A 14,548-nucleotide genomic window follows, 5' to 3' on the forward strand; every position below is an offset into this window, starting at 1 on the left:
TATGAACATTGAGGTTGGAAACCTAGAAATTGCCATTTTGGAATGTACATTTTGAAACGAAATAAGTAATACTCACCTTCAATTCTTTGTCTACATAGAGACTAGATAATAGACAACATCCTAAACAAGTTTCAGAACTGAGAACTGTATACTTGATTTTTTGGATTTTTTTTAAAAAAAACTTTATAATTTTCGAATACCTTGTATTTTCGGTATAGGCGATCAGTTTGTATTTCACTATTCCTTAGTGTTAGTAGGACACACATACCTATCCTAAAAATTTATTTTCAAACTTCCAAACTGAAATTTGCAACCTGATTTCTTGCGATATCAGTTTTTGTTTTCTTTAACAGGTCTGTTGTACAATTTGTATTGGGTTTTATCACCCATATCTAGCATGGTATGGGAGCAGTTTCTGGGAAATATTTTATTAAGTGCTCAGAGAGTGAGGGCCACGTGTACAAAAAACAAAAAACAAAAAAAAAAAAAAAAAAACGGGATACGTTGTCCACAAAAGTTGGCCCACCGTTATCTGCTTTATGAGTTGCTTGAATCGTAAGGAAAAGATGCATGCTTAAAAATTAAAAAAGACAGAAAGAAAGGAAAACATTTTCTCGCCAAACTAAATTATCATAATAAATGGATTCCATACAAAATAAATTGCAATAATAATTGCTCAGGGGCGATTGTGACACACTATACCTAAATTCATCCATCCTGATGTTTTGGATTAATGTTCATTCCTCAGTAACCGATAAGCAGTTCATACAAGGTAAATGTCAAAATTAATTAATTACAAAACCAACATACATATAAGAATAAGCTATATTGGTAATCACGGTTATATATTATTTTTTCAATAAGACATATTTTTATTGACTATAATATGTTTCCTACATTCCTTATTGTTGTGCTTGCACAAGAAAAACCAAATACAAGGAACACAGAAAGAAATAAAATTTTCTTCATCGAGAAAAATTGTAACTGGTCCAGTCACGCAATCACAAAAATAATCGTCATTTTGATATACTTCATTCATCTATTTTCAATACCTCAAACTCTTAATACTATTTAGTTACTTGCAAGTAGTTTCTTATTTAACTGTTAGAAAAAATATTAATTCTTATTATTCTTTTAAAAATATACAAAAAAAATCAAAGAAAAATCCTTGTACAGCATGTCTTAATCATCGTTTGCATAGGTCAGATTTCAATATTAGCCCTTTTAACTCCTTGAGTATTGAAAGGAAATTGTAGACTACGCCTAGTCATCCAATTCCATGATTTTTAAGTCGTTGTTCTTCTGAACAAAATCAGTTTTCAAATGTTATTATGTATATGCCCCTATGAGATTGGAAAGGGAAAAGAACGAGGTTAAAATTTGGAAAATTGATTTTTGCATTTCCTAGAATGGCCACAGATGAGAGTACGCGACCTTAATGTACCGTGAAAAATACGGGTGGGTACTTTAAAATGTTTGGGCCTTATGCAGAGTCGTTTTGACGTCTGATTAAGGCAATACTACGAGATTGACTAAAAGATGGTTATCAAAAGTGTATTCAGAGTCTCTGATTAGGACGTAGTAATCGACGGAGTGCATTACATGTGACTAATTAATCTAGAGCAGAAGGTATCATTTAGCCACGGTTTAGCTTGTGCGACACATTTCGGATTTCGTATGTCATGCATTTCCATTTTTACAGACTATGCATGCGCACATCTCTTTTCCGTAGTTGCCACATTTATTTTTCTCACCGAAGCATTGGGTTCTATAAGTTAATCATACCCAAATCATTGTTTTAGTTCTACTCAAAGTAGACTCTGAATACCAAAAAGTGCACCTTCCTTAGTAAAGATTTAGTATCCTTACTAACTAATTTATGACTAACCCTCGATTAACGAATTCTCTCTGAATACCGCCCTTTATGTCTAACTCCATTTCTATACCTTCAATAGTTATAAGAAAAAAAATATTTCCTAATTCTCTTAGAATGTGCAAACCTCTATACACAACTTAAAAAAAATGATCTGCACATGGCAGGGAGACATAGACCGAAAATTACGCGTTTTTTTTTCACAAAGAGAAACACCCAAACACAACACACAAGAAAATTATGTACAAAATGGACAAATGACACTCACAGAACAAAAGAATTCCTATCTCTGTTCGGAAAAATATTTTTTTAATAAAGCAAAGTAAAACAAAATAACAAGGGAGAGAAAAAGCCATAAGAGCTACTTTCCTATTTTGGAGAAGCCATTATGAACCCATGCAATCTCAAAGCATAATTTCAACACAAATTTTCCTCCTGTTCATAAGCGAGATTACAAACAAATAATCTTCCGCATTTGAATTGTCGTCACGTGCGCAATAGGAGTTTCTTTACTTCCTACAACTCCCCATTAAACAATAGAGGGAATGAAAGAAATTTAGCTAAAGGAAATAGGAATTTTGGCCTGCCAAGTGATGGCATATGACCAACACCTAGCGTATATGCAATGGGAGTTAAAAGGGTTAAATCTTTACTTATCAGTATCCGTAAGTTATTAGAAAGTCAGAGGTAAGGAAGCGCAACAACCTTTATGTATCTTACAGTGTATTTAAGCTTCTTTCATAATTCACAGGAATACTACTTTCTCAGTAAGAAGAAAATTATACCGTAAACGCCTATATAGCAAAATTAACCCCCACTTGAACTCAGAATATTCTTTTCTCCATGACGCAATACAAGTATGATTTCTACTTAAAGTTATCGTTGTCAGAAATGTCACTTCAGGTTATGAAGATATCTTACTGAAGTATAGTCTAATATGGTTAACTAGAGATAGCTTAGTTGTCAAATTACTTCCAAAAATAACGCAATTGAATTATTTCTTCTGCTGAAAGTGCATGGTCATATGGATCTTGAAGTATTGTCCTACCACAAATTTCACAAGACACTACTTTTCTCTCCTTTTGTATGCACTGAAGCTATATGACTTTTCAATCTAGAGGCAGTACAAAATTTTTTTCCACAATATTTACAAATATGGTCCCAAGATTCACGATCAGTATGAGCTGAAAGTATATGTGCTTTCAAACTACGAGGAATATTATAAGTTCTCCCACATATGTGACAAACAAATGAGTTTTCCTTAAAGTGGTGCACCATGTAATGTTCTTCTATATGTGATTTTAATTTGAATTTCTTTCCACATTCGTTGCAAGAGAACTCAGGTTTATCAGAATGGATTGCTTTTGTGTGAGTACGTAAATGTGTTCTCTGAGTGAATTTAGCATTACAGATTTTACAAACAAATGGTCTCAAACCAGTATGTAAATTTAAATGTGTTTCTAAATATTTCTTACTCACGAAATCTTTACCGCACTGATTACAATAATATTTTGTCCTATTCTGAGAATGAACGTTTTCATGACCTTTCAAATTCTTTTCTTTGACAGATTTCCCACAGATTTTACATGGAACATATTTTATCCCCGTGTGTGAGTTCTTCATATGTGAATGTAACACACTTTTAGAGGAGAAAATGTTATCACATAACGAACATTTGACTATCGTTGCCTTCAAATGCACAGTCTTAATATGATCTTTATAACTTTGTTTTAGTTTAAAAGATAGTGGACAGTACATGCAATTGAATGCGTTTAACTCACCGTGTTTACCTTTCATGTGAGTTCTAAGATTAGATTTTTGTCTGAAATTTTTCCCACATTTCTCGCAAGTGTATGCTTTCTTCCCAGTATGTGTTCTATTGTGAACCTCAAGATCTGTCTTACTTGGGAATGGCTTGTTACAAACTGTGCATGTGAAACTGAAAAAGTGTACATGTCTGTGTGTAACCAGACTTCCTTTAGAATTAAATGATTTTCCGCATTCAGCGCACGAGAAAGTCCATTCTTTATGTTGTCGTAAGTGTTTATCAAACAATTTGTTGCTATAGAAAGTTTCTTTGCATATTATGCATATTATTCTCTCTTCGTAATGCTTTTCTACATGGAGCTTAAAAGTACTTTCTTTCTTGAATCGTTTTTCACAATGCATGCAACAGTATTCTTTAGCACTATGACATAGCATGTGATTCCGTAAAGTTGATTTAGATACAAAACTACTTTTACATACGTTACAACGGAATGGTTTTTCTCCAGTATGTTTTCTAGCATGAATCTCTAATTCTGAATTGCTTGAACATGTCTTCTGGCATACATTGCACAAGAAGCGAGTAGAATGCGTACGTTTATGAACTTTGAAAGAGCTATATACCTTGTATGATTTCAAACATTGATTACATTTGTATTTGTATTCTGGGTGTGTTCTCAAGTGGCGCATGTAATCATTCATACAGGTAAAAGTGTAAAAGCATATGTCACAATTGAAAGCCTTGTTTTTATTTTCAGATGTGGTTGATCTCCTGGATGGAGCTGTCTTCACACTGTTGTTCTCGACGGTATCAGGTTTCATTATATTCGTCTGGTGTTTGTTAATATTTTCAGAAGCATTCTCCCCATGGCAGAAATTACTGTTACGTTGCATGGTTGTTCCATCTTCCAATGAGAAACTGAACCTTTAATGAGAGAAAAAAATATATATATAACACGGACATTTATTAATACATAAAAGCATAAGTATATGGCATATTGGCTAATCCCAAATGAGTTAGTACCAGGACCGTCAATGAATTTTGATTTTGATTCGATTTTAGTGTCCCTTTCAGGAGTGAGGCTATACGAAATGTGGACCTACATCTTAACATGAGATCCGAACCACACGATCTCCCACAAGAAATTGAACCCGGGTTTCCGATGTCAAAGACCTGTACGCTAAATGCTTAGCCATGAGAGAGCTCAATCCTCATCAACAATAATTAGCAGAAGAAATGTTAAATGTGACAATAAACTTGAAAACATAAGCTCATGTGTCACAGGACAAGTTTAAAAGTGAAGCAAACTCAAAAGGGATAAATATCAGTAGACTTTACAAATAATTACAATTCAGCTTAGAAATTAAAAATGTCTCCCTTCAATGAATATTTTTAATAATAATTTCGAGCCATTCATCAATTTTAATATGACATGCTGTCTCTTTTAGGCAATACCAAATGAGTCAATAATTTAGGAGATTTATAATCATCTTGAAAAAGTGAATACAATGTCAGCTGAAAATCAAAATTAAGGAATTTATGCTGAGGAAACAGCACTTTAATTTTTGCAAGCAACAAAGAAAATGGAACAGGTTATTAAACAATGAATGCCAACACTTTAACACTTATGTCGAAGTATAATTTAAGTATCACTACTTCATTGGTTTGTTATAAAATTGTTAAGGACAAAGTTAACTCTCAATTTAATTATATTTCGTTCACTCATGCAGCCCTACTATAAACATGACTCTCAACAGGCTCTAGCCCTTATGAGTATAAAAATCAGTTAACCACGAAACGACGTTGCTGGTGCTATATGTTTTCTATAATTAGCAGTGACGAAACTGGTTAAGAATTTCGTGATCTGGAAGCAGTCATACTCGTGTCCTGGTATGACCGGAACAGACCTGGAGACGACGAAACGTCGTCATACACACGAGGAATTTGTATGCTACTCTTAGTAAAACATATATGCTTTCTGCTGGTCTAGTGTCTAGCGCGTGCGTTTTTGGTTCTTGTAGTCTCGTGTTCGATTCACCTTAAGGGGCAATTAAAATTTTTACTTTAACTAGAATATATTTTCATTAGTCATCCGTTTCCTTTAGCCTAAAGGACATAAACGTTGAGAAAAGTATATGAGAAAAATGTTGAAAACTATACATGCAAAAGTTAGGTGTCAGTGTTTTGTAAGCTATTGACAATATAATAGAAAGACAAGAAAGAAAATCTCTCGAGAACTGAAAGTGAACAATGTTTTAGCATTCATGCTTAATTTGCTATAAATATTACACACAACATTAGCTACTTCACTGTTGATAACATGGAAAATGCTGGGTATTGTTAAACATTAAACATAACACCTCATTTTTATATCAATAAATAACTTAAATAAATATACAACAAGACAGTAACAATACTATTAATGTATATCTACATAAATGAAAAAGACGTTGTCTATTTTAACGAAAAATAACTGAACCGTTAGAAATGAATTTTATTAACATAGTTAACACCTTCCTCGTACTGGGTTGTTAACTATGTTCCATAATTTTTGGCATAAATTTTTAACCCCCTCTCCTCTGTTAGGATACGCAATTTAATAAAAATGGCGTGACAATAACCCAGTGACATCAATATACAACGCGGAATAGGTTACATTTTATTGCTAGTTAACATGGAATATTCAAAGCTTTTACAACTGATTTGAACATTTCTATTGTTTTATGTATTATAAACATATTATGAATTAATATTTTACTTTTAGTTACAAATGGCTACTTTAATGATTAAAGCAAAAAGCAAAAAAAAGGACTCGAGCAGGAATAGAACCAAGGACCTCTTGCAAGGAAGTCGTGGACCCTCCTAACTCAGCCATGTCGTCAGTTGATAACTACTTTACGCGTTGTGTCATACATAGGGTGAGTTGGAATCTTTAAGACGCTTTTTTCCTAATATTTCTGGCTATTGCGCTCCTCCAGTTTGAATACTAACACTTTAGATGTGCACTACTGCCTCGCGAAGGGTGGCCCCGAAGTTCATTTAGCAAAATTTGTTTTCCCCTTGTTCATTAACTCTGACCGGGCTTTTCTCATGTTACTTTTTTACACTACATGTTCTAATTAAGGAAGCATGTATTAAAAATATACTCCAAAAAAGAGAGCTGCTGACGAATGTATTATCATAGGAATATGAAACTCGGCATTTAAACTCCTCCTTACAAATCAGTGACCACATGGTCCATCGTTTTCTGAAATTCGAACTCTTTAGCAAAGAAAGCAAGGCAACTGCTCTTAATTTCCCATTTCGTGTTCATAAACTGGCCAAAGTAAGTAAGCATTTTGCTGTTTAAAATAAATCTAGAAGATAGTTAGCAGTTGGATTCAGTTGGATCTTTTTCATTTCACATCGATTGATATGCTATTCTATAGGGAAAGAGGTTTGAATATTTTGCAAATAATATTTTCATAAGAATGAGCATTTCAACTATTTTATATCTGACCTATAAAGATTGCTCCAGCCTATATTTTAAACAAATTGTGTATTCTATTTTTTATTTTTAGAATATATTTACGGATTTCTGAACCCGTATTAGGAATCCAAAAGCACTATTTTAAAAAATTAAAATATCAAGTTTAATTATAGGTCACAATAGTCCAGCGAGCGACCAACTTTCATACGCAAATTTCTGACTTTAATCTGTTTTGGGTTACGTGGAAAATGCTCCATGCATGGCTTGTAGATTAATAGAGACCTTTCACAGTTCACAAACCAATCAGCTTTCTTCAAACTGATAGTTCTAAGAATAATCAGTTGGGTTCATTGGGAGTGTAACATCCCTTTCAGCACCGAGACTATATGCGACATCGTTCTACAACTTAACTTGGAATCCTAAACTAAATGAACTAGCATCGGGAATCAATCTTTTGGTAGGGTTGATTCCACAAATGTTGCATTCTTTCTATTCTCACGTGAGTATTCCCAAATAGAATATGACCTTCCAGAATACATATTGTCTTTCCACATGGTTTGAACACTAGTTTATTAATCATATTCTCATTAATTAGTGAACATAATTTCTTTTTTCAACATCTGAAGCATCTAATAATAAAAACAAAATATACTAATATTGTTTCTTTTCTCTTCTCTTTATGTTTTCCCGAAGATCAGTATTTCATTGATAACATTGTTTTTTTTTAAAAAAAAAGTGTGTTCAGATCACAGTTAAGAGAGAGATAAGACAGCACTTGAAAGCGCGTCAGGTTATATTGCTTTGCTCTTCTGCCCAGTGGTGACTCACCAACTTGCTACTTTCATTTCAATTATTTGTATATTTAGTGTCGAATGTAAGCTTATTTTTATATTTTATTAACACTTAGACTGAAGCCATAATTTTTTTTATCCTCCCAGGCCATGGGCAATGTGGCATATATCATAAGGTACATGATCAGTATGTATTCCTCTTGTTACCAAAAAATATGTGCATATTTTCCTCATAAACCAATTTATTTTACCAGCAGGCCGACTAAATGAAGCTCCAATAATTAACTAGTGTTCGGTGTGCACAGATTGTGGGCAGCTCGGCCTTAGCAGTAACATCTATATGTGCCCATATGGTGGGCTGTCCGACGACCTGGTATAATACAGGGGTAGCCCACGGTGTGGGCAAAAGGGCAGTCTAAGTGTTAATGCAAAGAAATCTAGAACACCGTTACTTTTGATCTACCTAGGTAGAATCATACTTACAGCCTTATATTATTACCTTAGAAAAGAATAAGAAAAATCTAACAGAATGAAACCACATATAAAACTCCAATACTACAAGTAATGGCTGTCCCTTCGACCAAAAAAAGTGCACTTAACGAAGATTAAAACAATGATAGGCTGATTGGTAGGTTAGCCACTACGCCACATACTCAGGTGCTTGATTTCTTGCTATACACTTTAAACATTCAATTTGTGACTTTTGTTTGTCGTCTTACCATATAACAGTTTCTCTGCTTTCCCTGTTTGTCACACTATTCGTGTTATTTGTTGTGTAAATTGCACTTACAAACAAAATGTATCTTGTTGTTTTACTAGGATCCACGGCCTTAAAAGTTTTAAAGGTCAATTACATTAAGCGAACTGATTTTCTCATATCTTCCATCGCTTGATGGGACAAGAGATACTATCTCGCGGAAAACTTGCATTTTCTTATCTGACAGACAATACGTCTACGTATAGTCACGTGTACAATAAAAAAGTTATTGATTGAAAGATAACTTTCGAAAAATTAATTACTAGATCCTTGGTCACACTTTGAACCTTAGGATTTGTACTCAACTTATCGTCAAAGGTCAATAAGGGAAGCCGAATGTGAAATTTGACTGGTTAATCCTTCTTCATATTTTGAACGTGAGGTTTTGAAACCAGGACTCAAAGTCTAAGGTCATTTCCGATCAAAATAAAAAAAGAAAAAAAATAACTATAATTTTGAATTGTTAATGGCTCATTATGTGACAATTTTTAGATAAGAAATTTTAAAACAATAAAACTTCAAACATATTTTAAAACAAATATTCAAACTTTCAAAAGTTAAAAAATAAAAAAATCGAACTAAAGAAAATGTTACATGAAAACTTTTTGAAACTGAAAATTTAAACAAATAAAAAATAAAAAAATATCTGAACAAAAATCTGTGGACGGAAATTGCGACAATGTACCCTTTTCGTATGAAAGAGAATGAACTCCTGTATTCACCCATATTATTCAATAAGGTCTCATCAAAGAGAATAAATTGTGTAAATTTAACTTACTTATTTTTTGGTAATTTTTAACTCCTAGAACGATACAAAAAGGACGAACCGAATTTACAGAAATATATATTCGAGTCCTACAGGACATTTATCATTATTTTGATCCTTAAAAATTCATAAATTTAAAAGGTGGTTCTATGTATCCCTTCCAAACATTAAGATAGTTAGATCAATTCAGTCCTCCAGTTTGAAAACGACTCTTGTCCATTTACAGCAAATCCTAGAAAAACATAGAAAAATGTAGGAACTGCATGTTTTGTAGGTCTACACAATACTTTAGTGAGTTCATGTGAAAAATTTGAACATCCTCAAATATTTCCAATTCTACAAAACGCATACATCCTACAGCTTTTCTCGGTTTTCTGGGATTTTATATAAATGGACAAGAACTATTTTGGAACTGGAACACTCAATTTACTCACATGCAACTCTATCCGTCACGACTCTGGAATTCACTAAAGGAATAATTAACACTTCTGACCAGAGTATATACACTTATTTATTAAAAACTTATTTATTAAAACGGTTGCGACAACTTAACACTGCATTTTAGATTTTAATAAATAAGTGTGCATACTCTGGTCAGAAGTGTTAGTTATTCAATTTACTCATGTCCTTTGAAAGAATACAGACCACTGTAGTAAAGTATGTAAAGATATAACGTGGGAAACCCTCATAAAAGAGGAGAAAATAGATTAAAAAAACCCTCCCAAATTCAAAATTTCGGGAAAGTTTTACCAATAAAAAAATGGATCAACGTAAGTTACGGAGGTACGTGCCCTGGTCCTATAAGACCATACCATTTTTTAACTTAAGTTTCTAAAATTTAAAGGGATTGACCCTATGCACTCCTTCCGAAACTTCGGGCGGCCTAAGGTACCTCTGTCGAAGAGAAAACAACATTGAACCACATTGACGTCATGCCACACGGTAAGTTTACTTGAAGTCCCTAAGGGACTAAAACTTTCCTCAAGTCACACACTTACTATTATACTGTACTGTATATTACACAATGTACTATTTGACTACGAATATCTCTGAAAATTACATGGCTGACTTCAGTATTTATTCAGAGCTAGCATCAATTACCCGCTTCGATGGGTTAAATTAAGAAAAAAATAGTAATATGTTTCGTTAGTCAGTCACTGTTTACTATTAATAAAGCGCTCCTTGATATTGGCCATTTTCGACGATGTTTTATGTATCCCCTCTCCTCCACATGTTGCGGGCCATGGCATCGTAAGTGTCATTGTTCATCTCAGCGATTCCAAAAAGTATGAATTCGAAATTGATATTGATCATTTTGATTATATATATATATATATATATATATATATATATATATATATATATATATATATATATATATATATATATATCCCCTCGCAGAACTTTGCAGGGCTGAATTTTGACTTAAATGTCATCAGAAGTGTCATTGTTCATCTCAGCGACCACAAACACTATAGATTCGACACTAATATCGGCCATTTTCGATCATTTATAAATGTCTATCCCCTCCTTTAAGTTACATCGTCAAAGTGATATGACAAAAATCATCTCATGTTCGAACTTCATCTAGGTTGAAAATTTGATCGAGATCGATTTATTAAATTTTATATATCTCCCCGTCCTACCTCCCCCCGTAAGTTTTATCTTCAAAGTGAATAGATAAGTACCATTCCAGGCCCCGAACCTCATTTATGTTGAAAATTTGATCGAGATCGCACAGGTGGTTCAAGAATGAAGTCACATAGACAGTCACTTTCATATTTATTGTTTTACATATATATATATATATATATATATATATATATATATATATATATATATATATATATATATATATATATATATCTCCTTTCCTCTCCCCTACGTTGCATCGTCAAAGTTAAATGATAAAAATTATCCCAAGCCTGAACGTCATCTATGTTGAAAATTTGATCGAGCTCGGTTGGGTGGTTCAAGAGCAGGGACGTAGTGCCCATTAAGGTTATAAGGCTTAATCTATCAATTTATTTATACGTCAGCCTGAAATGTTGCTTTTGGACATTGATACAATTAATTTTATTAAAATGGATTTTGTTTTAAATGCGCTGTTTGAACATTACGCAAGAAATAATAGATTGAAGCTTCTGCAAGAACGCGTTGTAGGCTATGGACCGCAAGCCTTCCGCCTTTCTCGTGTAATCTTGAGAATGGGGCGGTGACAATCGCTTTCCCGTCACCCACAGCAGACGAAAACTATCAGCAATACACATATTCAACACGATGCAACGAAAGTGGACGAATGCTGACGAAAGGCTAGCCTTTCGGGTGTTTGGGGAAACAAAAGCGACAGGACACGGGCTTGTAAGAAGAAGAGAACAGAGAGACTATGAAAAATTTAGGAGCTCACATTCAGTAACAAGTTGTAAAAAAAATAGAATAAAAATCTTATGATTAGTACTAATACATCAGGGACCTTATTGCGTACCGGTTTGCGTTTTCGTAGCCTAAAATGAGCATTTTAGTTGGCGATAATTGACATAGCAGTTATAATTGCTTGTTGTATTTTTTGCGTTGCAACTCGCAAGTTTTGCAAAGATCGATACTGAATGAGGTCTCAGATGAGATATAGTTTCTTTTTTGTACTTTCAATCTAAAAATAGCTTTTTCTGCAAAAAGCATGAATTGACTGTGAGCTGCTGCACTACTGTTTTCCATTAAAATGCAGACATGTGTTGTTGTGGGTGAAGTGCTTAAATTTGTGTCTATGATATCCCTATATTCGATTTTATTTGTTTCTTTGAAACACTAATACAATGTATGTGTGATATGCGAGTATTGCATATGTAAGGAAACCGTATATGCAAGGGAAAAAGAAGCAGAACCACTCTTATACTTTTCTTGCATTGTATGAAAAATATATTGCATGAATTAGCGCTTTTCTATCAAGCATTACAGCCAGGTCTGTAACCAGAAAACTAAGACGTGATCGTTTAAATAAGGGCGTGGTAGTTTTCTTTGGTGGGGTAACTTGAATTCACTTTAAAGTCATATATACATAATCAAACAATTGCAAGTTTCAGGGGACTGGGCAGCTCCTAGCCACTCTCTAGCTACGAATCTAATTTCAGCCTACCCATTTCAAAACTTCACGCTACGTTACTGTTCAAGAGTTAAGTTTTATTTATTTTTATATATCTGTCCCCTCCCCTCCCCTCCCCATCCCTAAGGTCTACCGTCAAAGTGATAAGAAATAAACCACCTCACGTCCGAACTTCATCTATTTTGAATGTTCTTAAAGATCAGTTGGGTGGTTTAAGCGTGATGAAGTCACAAAGACAGTCACTTTTATTTATTTTTCCTTTTTTTTACATATATTTCCCCTCCCCTGCCCTTCGTTGCACTGCAAAAGTGAAATGAAGAAAACATCCCAGGCCCGAACCTTATCTATGTTGAAAGTTTGATCGAGATCCTTCGGGTGGTTCAAGAATTATTAAGTTTTATCCAATTTCATATATTTCCCCTCCTTCACTCCCCTAACATCTACTGTCAAAATAAAATAATAAGAAACTTCCCTGGTTTGAAATTCATATATGTTGAAAATTTAATTGAGATCGATCGGGAGGTTCAAAAGTCACGAACATAGTCACTTTTATTTTTATATTTATTAATTTTTGTATATCTCCTCCTCCACCCCCTCCCCTACGTTGCTCCGTCAAAGTAAAATAACAAAAATCATCCCAGTCCTGAAAATAATCTACATTGAAAATTTGATCAATATCGGTCGGGAGGTTCAAGAGTTATTAAGTTTTATTTATTGATTTCTATGTCCCCTCCTCACCCTCCCCAAGTTGTACTGTCAATGTAAACACCTAGAAACACTTCCAGGGCAGAACCGCATCTACGTTCAAAATTTGATCGAGATCGGTCGGGCGGTTTAAAAGATTCAGTGTCACAAACATAGTCACTTTTAATCTATATATATAAAAGAGAACGCACAAATCCTTTGTGAACTCATCACGCTAATACGGCTGAACCAATTTCTTTCATTTTTGGGGGGTTATTAGGATTTGGACCCTAGATGGTTTTTATCATATCACTTTAATTTTTAATTACCAGTGTCTTGAGATAATTGACCATTCAAGTGTCCATACGTACAAATCCTTTGTTATTAGTTCATCATAGGTAAAAATAAACGTATTTATATGCAACCCGCATGACCATGTGACTCGGCGGGTTAACATAAATGACAGGCGCTATAATTTTAACATTTACTGCAATTTGAAAGCGAAAAAGTAAAAATTATCTAAGTAACAAAGTTTATTGCGTTCCGGGGTGACCGCAGCGAAGCGGGGCGGGTTAACATAAATGACAGGCGATATAATGTTAACATTTACTGCAATCTTCTATGGTTTTTATCATATCACTTGAAAGCGAAAAAGTAAAAATTATCTAAGTAACAAAGTTTATTGCGTTCCGGGGTGACCGCAGCGAAGCGGGGTGAACGCTGCTAGTTTTATAATATAGACTAGCATTTGGCTAGCTGGGGGCTCCGCCCCCAGACTCCCGAGTTTGCTCGGCTTACAGCCTCACATTTCTTATCTATCACTCTTTGCATCAACAGTGATTTTCGTGAATTTGCTCTTCATATTTCCTGAATCTGCCCATCCGGGGGTTTCGCCCCCACACACTGTCTTTGCTCTGCCTCGCATCTCTTCAACCCACAATTCTATCGTTTCTTTTCCTATTTCAACTAGTGTTGTAAAAAAACGGTTTTTTTTCTGTGAAGTTTTTTTTCAATAAAAAACATCGTTCTTTTTCATGTTTTTTTCAAAAGTCTGTTTTTTTTCTGGCAACCATTATTTATTGATTTATGTGGCAGATTATTGAAATAATCAACAGAACTTGAGTCGAAGCCCTCGTAACTTACAAATCATTTGTTTCTTTATACCTATACGAGCAAAATTATGCGATTATTCCTTTCGGCCTCAGGTCATTTTTGGCGTTTTCCTACATTTTCAGTTAGTGACTTATTGCTCAAAAACTATTCATTTGATTGATATGATTAAGGTCTTGTTTTTTAGAAAATAGAAGTGGGTATTTTTTGGTGTAAGTTGCATTGCATTGTTG

The 14,548-nt window shown here is 34.0% G+C and overlaps 1 protein-coding gene across 1 annotated transcript in view; it reads right to left on the reverse strand.

The window, feature by feature from the left end:
• Nucleotides 1-635: 635 nt before the first annotated feature.
• LOC145674494 (uncharacterized) overlaps nt 636-14,548 on the reverse strand; it is a 277,738-nt gene continuing 263,825 nt past the window's right edge. Inside the window, exon 3 of the mRNA XM_081744625.1 lies at nt 636-4,562. Within this exon, the coding sequence (XP_081600751.1) occupies nt 2,930-4,562 (1,633 nt within the window). The 3' untranslated portion in view covers nt 636-2,929. The remainder of the gene's footprint in view (nt 4,563-14,548) is intronic.

This window comes from Thermobia domestica, chromosome 17 (genome assembly GCF_964235325.1).
Source record: "Thermobia domestica chromosome 17, izTheDome1.hap1.1, whole genome shotgun sequence".
In the NCBI taxonomy this organism is placed as follows: domain Eukaryota; kingdom Metazoa; phylum Arthropoda; class Insecta; order Zygentoma; family Lepismatidae; genus Thermobia; species Thermobia domestica.